The 10977-nt window shown below is 38.9% G+C and overlaps 2 protein-coding genes across 3 annotated transcripts; one reads left to right on the plus strand and one right to left on the minus strand.

Annotated features, from left to right (window-relative positions):
• Positions 1-95: 95 nt before the first annotated feature.
• LOC113232345 (locomotion-related protein Hikaru genki-like) lies at positions 96-10682 on the minus strand. 2 transcript variants are annotated; one of them, XR_003310616.1, is made up of 8 exons: positions 10586-10682; positions 9569-9682; positions 9099-9190; positions 3067-3169; positions 2020-2108; positions 1727-1886; positions 1066-1161; positions 161-294 (listed from the first exon to the last, which is right to left on the minus strand). XR_003310616.1 is itself a non-coding variant. In XM_026467021.1 (7 exons), the coding sequence occupies exons 2-7, from the start codon at positions 9645-9647 to the stop codon at positions 116-118; spliced, it is 702 nt and encodes a 233-aa protein (XP_026322806.1). In that variant the 5' UTR covers positions 9648-9682; positions 10586-10682; the 3' UTR covers positions 96-115. The 2 variants fall into 2 exon arrangements, 1 of the variants encoding a protein (XP_026322806.1); XM_026467021.1 differs by lacking the exon at positions 1066-1161 and having other exon boundaries at positions 96-294.
• LOC113232347 lies at positions 3314-5516 on the plus strand. The gene is made up of 2 exons (XM_026467022.1): positions 3314-5113; positions 5436-5516. Exons 1-2 carry the CDS (start codon positions 4443-4445, stop codon positions 5452-5454), a joined length of 690 nt encoding a protein of 229 aa, XP_026322807.1. The 5' UTR covers positions 3314-4442; the 3' UTR covers positions 5455-5516.
• Positions 10683-10977: the final 295 nt, after the last annotated feature.

Consider the following 10977-nt stretch of genomic DNA (forward strand, 5'->3'; position numbering starts at 1 on the left):
TAGATTTTCAGTACAAATCGGCAATTTCATACTTTAACCCCTATTATCATGATAGTAAAATAGCAAATAATATTCATTAAAAACCAATCCTTATTAAATAATTTTGACTGGTACACTAACCAGCATTGTGGTGACCGAGTGCCTGGGTCCAACTCCAGTCAGGGTCTCCGAGCGCGCGCGCAGACACGCAGTCGAGCCGAAGCGTGGCGTCCGGATAGACGAGAAGCTCACCTGACGGCTCCACTACCGCTGACCCACTTACTACCGTGTACTGGATTGTAGGTGGCGCATCCCCTAAAAAAATGTTGTTTATTAGGTATTAGAGTACTTTGCTGCATTACCCCGTGGTGTACTTTCCTATTACCATGCTAATTTATGTCACTGTTTGTTTAGAATATAATACATTTTTATTTTATTTTAATGATACCAAATCGCGCGTCAGGTGTTAAGCGATAAGCCTGTCCATTGCAGTTGCAGCGCTTTAAATCACAAAGATCTGAGGGACACTGCCACTACGCCTGTCCCCCTGAGACATAAGTCATATATGCCTGTAATTTCACCAGCTAAACCCTTCAAAACGGGAACGCAGTAATGCTCACATTACTGCTTGGCGGCACAAATACGTAAGACGGCAGTCCTTCTCTAGACAAACTCACAGTGAGCCCTAAAACTTAAATTTCACATTACACTAACATGTGAATATTACTTCAGATTATTATTAGGTATTTGCACACCTTCCCATTACATTATTTAATCGCTGTTATTACCGTTTTGAAATTTTTTTTAGTATAATGCAACGCGTAAGCTTAAAGTTGTATAATATAGCAAGCTGTTACAGAACGGAAATTGCATAACAAGTGCATCGTCTAGAATTGTAATGGAAAAAAGTGCGCGATCAGAAGTCGTTGGCCGTGTCGAGATCAGGACGTAAAACTTATATCACACCACGGAAGAATATAGCATTTTTGCAAGGCATTCTGGCAAACGGGAGTATGCGTCTCCTAAGTCAGCGCGTGACCACGGTCAGTGCAACCTGGCCAAGATAATAGTTAGGTGTGCAAATACCTTTTCTTGTTTAATCGCTTTTCTTCCCATTTCCATGTGTCAGTTCAAAGGAGGTTCACAACTCTGAAAACTTGTGAAGTCCCCAACCCGTATGGCCTGAGAGAGAGGGAGATGATGGTATGTTAGCATAATGCAATGTGAAAGGTTAAAGGTGTATGTTATGATAAATGCCCGCGGAACGAATTTGAACTACGTACCTATTTTGCATGTAATTTACAAACAATTTTCTTTAACTACATACATCCTGTATCTATCTATTTAGCTAGTACATAGGTTCCCAAACTTTTTGGCTCACTGCCCACTTAGGCAAGATAAAAAAATTTCAACACCACAAACAATAATGGAAATGTACTTCTTATATTAATTTAAAACGAAAATATTATATACATGTATTAGTGTAGTTCATACACATAATTAAGTTTTTTTTTAATATGGTAGCACTTGAGAGCGTCAACAACCTGCAATTGCTTCCGAGGCCCTTACTGCACCATTGGGATTCTTCAGCGCCCAATGGGTAGGGACCAGTTTGAGAAACTATGAGCTAGTGTATTCATAGAGTATTAGTGGTTTGTGAGTCAAATGAACTCAGTAGCAAAAATAACCCAGCAGCATCCATGTAAAAGTATATTACACTAAACAATTCTGCAATAAATCAACAAACCAGTGAAGTTGGTGATGACTGTAGTGGGTACGCATTCTGGAAACTTGGGTGTCCATTCGCCATTCTCACAATGCAGAGTACTGTCACCTTTCATCTTGTACAACCCAAACTGCTTACAGCGCGCTATGATCAATGAACCATGGGGGAAGTGAGTCTCCTTCTGTTAAAAAACATTTAAAAAATTAATATGTCATCTTAGGCTCAACATGTCTGAAAGTTTGTAATTGAAGATTACTAATAAAATTTAAAAGCTATTAAGTGTGCCAATAATTTATTTGTCCTTTTATACTCACATCAATAGAGGAATTTTTAAAAGAAATGGCTAGTAATGAATGATCATTTTTATACAGGCATTCTCTGAGCACAGGTTGGAATCTACCATCTGTAAAAAAGTGTAATTTTAGGTAAGTAGTGAAATAATAAACTTCACCTGCATTTGGAGGACTAGCATTTCTCATATTGATATTGCCTTATAGCCAGGGATCGGAATTGAGGGAGTTAATTTACCTAAATTTTGAGCATTTTCTTAATATGGCCACACTCATTTCATGCTATCACCAAAAAATCTCAGGATTCACATTACGATATCAATGCATATAATAAATTATATAAATTTAAAGAATGAATAAAATTAATATAGGCATATTTAGTTTTATAAGAATGTATGTACTAACTGTAACAGTAACTGTTTTCTCAAAACGAGAAATGTATCTAAGATTGGTGAAATAAATAAGGTGTCAAAGAACAAGGCGTCAAACAACAGAAACCACCAATTTTTGCTAATGGCAATGATTCCTATTGTTTGTCTTATTTTATTTTCAAACTGTGTGAAAGAGATATATTTGACTACTCCCTACGCTGTGTGAGAGACAAAGCAGTTACTTCTTCAGCTAATATACATGCAATCCACTCTTGTAAAACCTTTGTTAAGTGAGTTGCAGCTATAGAAACACAACGATAATATTATTTTTTAAGATAATAATTAAAATAGATTTATTATTTAAGCAAATACTCAATAGAAAATATTAATTTGTGCCCATAGTACCCAAATATATCAATAATACACATATTGAAATACATATAACTAGTTCTGACACATTCCAGGATATGTAGAAGGGAATTTCCACATTATTCTTTATATTACTTAAATTTTACATTATGTAACTCCCTGAATTTCAATCACTGCTTCTAATATTGAAATTTTTTGCAATGCACATTTAGTTGCATTGACTTCGATACGCACATGAAGTAAGGTACGTTCTGAAATGTGAATAAAGGCAGATAGACAAATGGGACAAATTTTAAAATGGCAGTTATGTATCTATAATTGATATAGTTACCTGGTGTTTCTGAGCACAGTGGGCCAACCCAGTTGCCATCTATACATTTTATCTTACAAATCAAACGTTCATTCAGTGGACCTATGACCCCTGGAAACTTGACCTAAAAATAATTATTTTTGCACCAAATAATTACATTTAGCAAATTTTTATTTTTATGTCTACTGCATATGTTATTCATTAAAAATTGATAGCAAGTTTGATATTTTAAAAGTCAACTGATTCAACCATAAGGTTTATTAGTACTGGTATTTTTGGACAATGGTCCATCACTTTTGACACTTAAGGTTTAAATTGAAGTCAATGTGACATATAATCTCCTTTGTGCTTCCTAAATTATCAGTATGTGTTGTCTGTGATCGTTGAAGTGTATCTGTCATACAAATATTTTTAAATCTATCTATTGTACGTGTGCTCGTTTCTAGTTAAATAAAGCCAAGTTTCTATTGGTATTTCGTTTCCATGTATCAATTTAATTAACTAGTGATAATGACGGACTCGAAGAATGACTCTAAAGAATCTTTATCACATTCTCTAGCAAGATATTTACGCCCTGAAAGGTTTGATGTTGAACCCACGGATCCCGCTGCTGGAGATAAGTGGGTGCATTGGCTGCGTACATTTACAAACTTCCTAACTGAACATGCCCCTGATTTTGGTGACGTAACGGATTCCATAAAATTAAAATTATTATCGAACTACTTGACAACCAGTATATTCATTCAAATCAAAGACTGTCAAAGCTACAGGGACGCCATTAATATTTTGAATAAAACGTACGTTAAACCTCAACATGAAATCTTATCCCGTCACGTCCTCGGAACACGGAAACAAAAGCAAAGTGAAAGTATTTCAGATTACAGCCGAGCTTTGCATATCCTTGCACAACAGTGTAACTACTTCCAGGCAGTCTCAATTGAAGAACACAGAGACCAAGCTATACAAACCGCCTTAATAGCTGGTATTCTGTCACCTAAAATTCGGGAACGATTATTAGAAAAACAAATTATGTCTTTGGACGAAGCTTATAATCAGGCTGTCACTCTCGAAACTGCTGAAAAGGACTCTGTAACTATGAGTATGAGTGTCCAAAATACTATGAATGCTTTGCCAGTGCCAATTCCACAAGAATTACCAGCACCCTTCATACCGCTTCAACAAAACGCTGCAGTCCCGCCGCTACAGATATCAATAAAGCGTTGTTTCTTCTGCGGTGGTAAAGTACATCAAAGAATAAAGTGCCCCGCCTTTCACGCCTACTGTCAAATGTGTACTAAGAAGGGTCACTTTGCTTCTGTCTGTCGTTCCCGTGGCAATCCTTCTACAAGTAACGCCATCCCAAGCCCCGTCGCTCCAGTCGAGTTCTCACCGTGTCCATGTTCTCACGAAACAGTCAACACTTTATACTCTGCGGCATCTCCGTCAAGCCTAAAAAAGGCACAATAGCTATTACTATTAATAACACCCGTGTCGACGCGTTAATTGACACAGGAAGTTCAGTGAGCTTTATTGATAGAAGCATAGCTCGGATGATGAAGTTACAGCAACGTCCGTATAAGCATACTATTAATCTGGCGTCTCTAAGCCACACATCAACAGTCAACTGTGTATGTTTCGCTACGCTAGAAATAAACAATCACATTTACAAGCAACGTCCTTTTCTCGTTATTGACAACCTATGCGCGGACGTCATTATTGGTCACGACATACTAAGGAACCATTCAAAGCTCGAATTCCAATTCGGAGGATCTAGACAGCCCTTGCATATTTGCGTGATGGAAGCTTCCGTACCACCAGCTTCTATTTTTACTAACTTGTCTGCAGATATTACTCCTATTGCTATCAAGTCCAGGCGCCATAACAATGACGATGAAGAATTTATTCAAACAGAAATATCGAAGCTTTCAAATGATGGAATTATCGAAAAGAGTGTATCTCCGTGGCGCGCCCAGGTACTTGTTGCTGGTGGAGGAGCCCATCGAAAGAGAATGGTCGACTACTCCAGAACAATCAATAAGTTTACATATCTAGATGCATATCCATTACCTAATATTGAGTCGATAGTCTCGAAAGTGGCTAAATACAATCATTTTAGCCAGATCGATTTAAAGAGCGCTTACCATCAGATCCCTATCCTAGATCGAGAAAAAAAATACACAGCATTTGAAGCCTGTGGTAAGCTGTGGCAATTCAAACGTATTCCCTTTGGTGTCACTAACGGAGTCGCCGCCTTCCAACGTTCTCTTGAACATATTATCGAAAAAGAACAGTTACGTGGGACCTTCTCTTATCTCGATGACGTTACCGTTTGCGGTAAAAATAAGGAAGAACACGACGAGAATTTAAAGAAATTCATGTCTGCTGCAAAAAAGTACAAGCTCACATTAAACGAACAAAAGTGTAATTTCAGCAAAAATTCTATTAGCCTACTAGGATACACGGTCAAGAATGTTATCGAGCCTGATAAGGACCGCCTTGATCCGCTTATAAAACTACCGTTACCGCGTAACACTGCTGAACTCAAGAGAGCCCTTGGGCTATTTGCTCATTACGCCAAATGCCACAATTTTTCTGCGAAAATTCAACCGTTAATCAACAACAGCCAGTTCCCTTTAAACGAAATCGGCCAGCGTAGTTTTAAACTTCTGAAATCAGAAATCGAGAAGGCAGCATTGGTTGCTATTGACGACAAAGAAACCTTGACGGTAGAGACTGACGCTTCTGACTCCGCTGTAGCTGCAACATTATCAACATTATCATCAGTCCATAGCAATGCGCGTTCGGAAACGGACGTGTCACGACGAAGTGAGTTAATTACACCTAACTCGCGTTTCGAGCGGCACAAGCCGCTGCGCGTAATTGACAATGAGTTCCCAGCAACTCATTGCCAATGAGCTCCTGGCGTTCATGCTATCGACACCATGGATGAAGTCAGCATAGTGCAGATATGCAAATCAAATTTCAGTGAAGATGAGATTTGCAGTGGCAAGATGCTGCTTTTCCAGCGTCTCGGTAAAGCCGAAGAGATGCCATCTCGGGCGAGGGATGGAGGCGTGAAGAGTCTCCAAGATATAATCACGCTGCTGAAGGAGACTGACCCGGACGACGTGCCTACATTCGTGGCGAAGGAGCTGCACAAGCTGCCCCCCGTCACGTTCGACCACGTCGATGTTACTAGGCTGCTGAAGGACATTACGTCCCTGAAGTCTAGCCTAGCCGAAGTACAGTGTAAATTAGAGGCTTCGGATAACATCATAAATGAGCTGCGTACCCAAGTTGCGTTATTAAGCAATGCTCTTTCGGTATGTAGGTCACCAGAAGCCTCTAATGTAAACACACGACGCGGAGCAGCGCTGAATGCCTCGGTCAGCAGTTTCGAGTCGGCACACAATGCGTCACCATTCGTTGCTGCCACCGCGCATGATGCGCCGCGCCCCGCTGCCCGCCCCTCTGCCTCGGTGGAAGTGTCACGCGTGTGCACGTCAACCCCGACACGTGCATACGCCGCTGTAGCCGCTTCAACTAGCCGACCCGCCACTTCGAAATTCGAGCGGCGGCAATCGGCTAAGGATAAAACCAATTTCCGTGTGCCTGTCTCTGAAGTTGCAAAACCACAGAGGCAGACGGTCCAGTGCGACGAGAATGGCTTCACAAAGGTGGTGAAGAGGAAGCCCACCAGCCGTAACCAGTGTGGCACAGCTCCGACAGGACCGAACTTCCTGCTGCGTCCGGCCGTACCGACGACGTTGATGTACCTGTCGCGGCTGCATTACTCCACGAAATCTGAGGAGATAGTGGAGTATATCAGGCATAAAACCAAATACACCCTGAGGGTCGAGCGGTTGTAGTCTCGCCGCAACGTGAACTTAAAAAAATAAAAAAATAAAAAACTTTAATTCGTTTCTGGTGAGAATACCGACCGAACATCTTTCGACCTTCATGAAAGAGGAATTTTGGCCGAAGGGTGTCATATATCGGCGATTCCGCGGCCGGTTACCTGACACCAGATTGCGCCACACGTCGCCGATAAGGGAAATCGTGTAGATTAGTTTTTATTATTATATTGTATGTATCTTTGTTTTAAGGTATATATAATATAGGTGTATTTTGTTTTTATATTGTTACGTATGTTAGTCTATAAGGTATGTATACATGGGTCTTTGTTACCTGATATAAATATATAAATAAAAAAAAAAAATTATCTCAAAAGGGTCGCCCAGTTGCATTCTTCTCAAGAACTTAGAAAAAGAAGCATGTGCAATCGTCGAAAGCATTAGAAAATGGCGTCATTACCTCATCCACAGACATTTTCTCCTCATCACTGATCAGAAATCCGTAAGCTTTATTTTTAATCAGAACCATGCGAGCAAAATTAAAAACAATAAAATTGAAAGGTGGAGGCTGGAACTGTCGTGTTACAAGTACGATATTGTTTACAGACCAGGAAATCAGAATACTGCTGCCGACGCTCTGTCTAGAGTTTGTGCGTTTATGAGTAACAGTAAATTGTACGAGCTTCACGACGTTCTTTCTCATCTTGGGATTACTAGAATGTATCATTGGATTAAGTTGAAGAATCTCCCTTACTCTATAAATGATATCAAACAAATTACTGCTTCTTGTCGCGTATGTGCGGAAATCAAACCACGCTTTGCTAAAGCAAAAGGGACTCTAATTAAAGCCTTATCGCCATTCGAGAGGCTAAACATAGATTTTAAAGGGCCCTTGCCATCGAACACCAATAACAAATATATACTTACGATAATCGATGAATACTCGCGATATCCATTCGCGTATGCATGCCCAGACACATCTTCTGCAACCGTAATTAAAAGTCTAAGGGATATTTTTTATGAATATAGTCAGCCTTTATATATACACAGCGACAGAGGATCATCATTTATACAAATACAAAATACAAATACAAATATCTTTATGTCGGAAGAGATTCAAACATTTCTCAAAAATTGCAATATCGCTACGTCTCGTACAACACCTTACAATCCTCAGGGCAACGGGCAAGTAGAAAAACTTAACGGAACTCTCTGGCGGACTATACAACTGTCTCAGATCTAAAAACCTACCCATAGAGAACTGGAAACAAGTCCTGAAACCTTCACTCCACTGCGTGCGGTCACTTCTATGCACTTCGGTAAATGCAACGCCACACGAAAAGCTTTTTAATTTCCCTCGAAGAACACCGGTTGGTGAATCGCTTCCAACCTGGCTTGTTCTGGGACCCATTCTATTGAAGAAATTTGTTCGGTCGAAAAATGACCCTTACGTCGTAGAAGTTGAGCTGCTCCACAGTAATCCAAGCTACTCCTATGTACGTCGACGTAATGGCCAAGAATCTACAGTGTCTAACAGACACTTAGCGCCGCTTCCTATATCTGAAGAAGATTCACTCTCTGATAGTACAGTTGCTGATGAACAGTCAGAAGGTACATTGGTAGACGGAAGTACTTCTAATGAACCTAATAAAGTGTCTAATCACGAAGAAGACGTCTATGGAACTCTCCTGCAAGACGTTCGGCCTCTGGATGCTCTTCGGAGCTCTATGAGGTATAGGAGAATTCCACAACGCCTCAATGACTACATACTCGGCGAAGAAACCATAGAGGGGGAGAATGACATATAATCTCCTTTGTGCTTCCTAAATTATCAGTATGTGTTGTCTGTGATCGTTGAAGTGTATCTGTCATACAAATATTTTTAAATCTATCATTATACGTGTGCTCGTTTCTAGTTAATTAAAGCCAAGTTTCTATTGGTATTTCGTTTCCATGTATCATAATGTCACTTACAATAAGACAATACATAGTCCAAAGCATAGAGTCCAGTGCACTGTTGACAGAATAAATTAAGTGCACACCTGTGTTACATAGGTTAAATGTGTGTAACAAAGTAGATATGTCACAGCTAGAGGCAAATAAAGAAATTTATCCAAAGAAAACTTTTACACAATAAGTCATGTTAATGGACAATGTACAAAGGTTGGTAATAAAACTTTATTTCAGATATTTATTTACCTCAGATATTTTCGAAAAATCGGCCTGAAATCTTAAAACGTCCAAATTGTCGTCAAGGCTTCTAACATCAGGTAGGGAACATTTGAATTCATCTGTAAATAAACAAAAATTATACATACAATTGAATAACAAATCAAGCTGTATACACAGATCTTCGACTCGAAGTTTTACTTTTATGTGCCTAGCGAGAATGTTTTTATAAACAATTACTTGTAAGCAAAATAAATGACAATTCGATACAACGTTGAACTGTAATTGATCAGTGATTGATTGATACGAGACTATCGTATGCGACGTGTTTTGCTTTCGATTTTTACTATCCGAGCGCTGTGTAATGTTAACTTCTAATGATTACAAAATAGAACGTAAAAATGTAGTAGTTATGGTAACGTTTATTAATGGATAATTAAAAAATTCCAAAATTTTAGCTTATTACATCAAGAAAAAAAATTAAAATTTCCAAGTTTTACCTCGCGGTAAAGTTGTACTGCCGTCTTCTTGACAAAATACCACACCTAGACACAAGAACAGCAATACGTCGAATTGCATTTTCGTTTAACACCAATTTTAGCATATAAAAGAACCTAGAAATGGTTACAGACATAAATTAAATTTAGAAATACACAAACTGCTAGACTGTGCAAAAAATATTTTAAACTTTTTAATTGATTCCTTCAGCATTCATCTCCACTCTTTATGAATATAAATAAATACTAGAACTAGAAGTAGTTTAGCTTTATGTTCATAAATAGATATTGTGTTCAATCTTTGTTCAATACACGTCCAATGAGATAATATATTGTTTGTGTCATGAACGACCCATTCACTACCGGAAGGCAGTCCGCCGCGCAGACAGGAGACTGCTCACACACTATCCTGCATAAGGCCCACGTATGGAGTCTCGTTAGGTCGCATTGCAGGATTGCAGGATGGCTTGCACGCTACGACTACATTCATAATCCTGTATTAGGCGGCGGCCTTCGTTGCAGGATAATTAATGCCCCCTTTTAAACTTAATAAATAAATATAATATTAAGTATTCGGTTCCGACCGTACCGCAGTTAAGCGATGCGCGACTTTAAATTTTTAGTAATCACTCGCATGGGCAAATCATTCGCCTAAGTAGAATCTAAGCACAATCATTCGACTTGAGTCGAATGATTGTGCTTCGAATTGAGTCGAATGATTACTATAGTATATTCTGGTGGGTAATTTTCCGAAAAATTTGAAGTAGTGGACAACTTTCCGGAAAAATTCCCGAACAATTGGAATAATATAATTTTGGCGGTTCGTTAAGTTCTACGTTTCGAAATATCTTTTGAACAATTTATTTTATTTAGCGTGAATTAAAAAATAAACTTGCTAAAATCCACCGAGAGAAACGAGATATTTATTGATTTCACAACACCAAAAGCGGCATATTGACTTGAAATTTGACCGTATCGGTCAACTTTCAAATCAATATGCCGCTTCGGACCGATACTTACAAGATTTTCAACAAAACTGATGCTGGGCCATACGTAGGATAGTGTGTGAGCACCTCCTTGCCTGTGCGACCGACTGCTATCCAAGTAGTGAATGGGCCGTTATAAAGACACTAGACTGACTGGAGACCACTGTTGTCTGATTATTAGAGGTGGGCGTTTATAAGAAAAGCACTTTAAAAGTCTGCTTTTAAAAAGAAGCGCATAAGCACGCTTTCATTTTAAGCGTAAGCGTTGGTCACTGGTTACTTCTCTAGGTACTCAACAATTTAATTTTTTACAACGTGCCTAACATAATAGGGGTTAAAGTATGAAATTGTCGATTTGTACTGAAAATCTAAATTGTTCATTTTTTAAATTTTTAACAAATTTATTTAATCAAAATAGTTGCCATT

This window comes from Hyposmocoma kahamanoa, unplaced genomic scaffold, assembly GCF_003589595.1.
Source record: "Hyposmocoma kahamanoa isolate Upper Pololo Valley unplaced genomic scaffold, ASM358959v1 74562, whole genome shotgun sequence".
Taxonomy (NCBI): Eukaryota; Metazoa; Arthropoda; class Insecta; order Lepidoptera; family Cosmopterigidae; genus Hyposmocoma; species Hyposmocoma kahamanoa.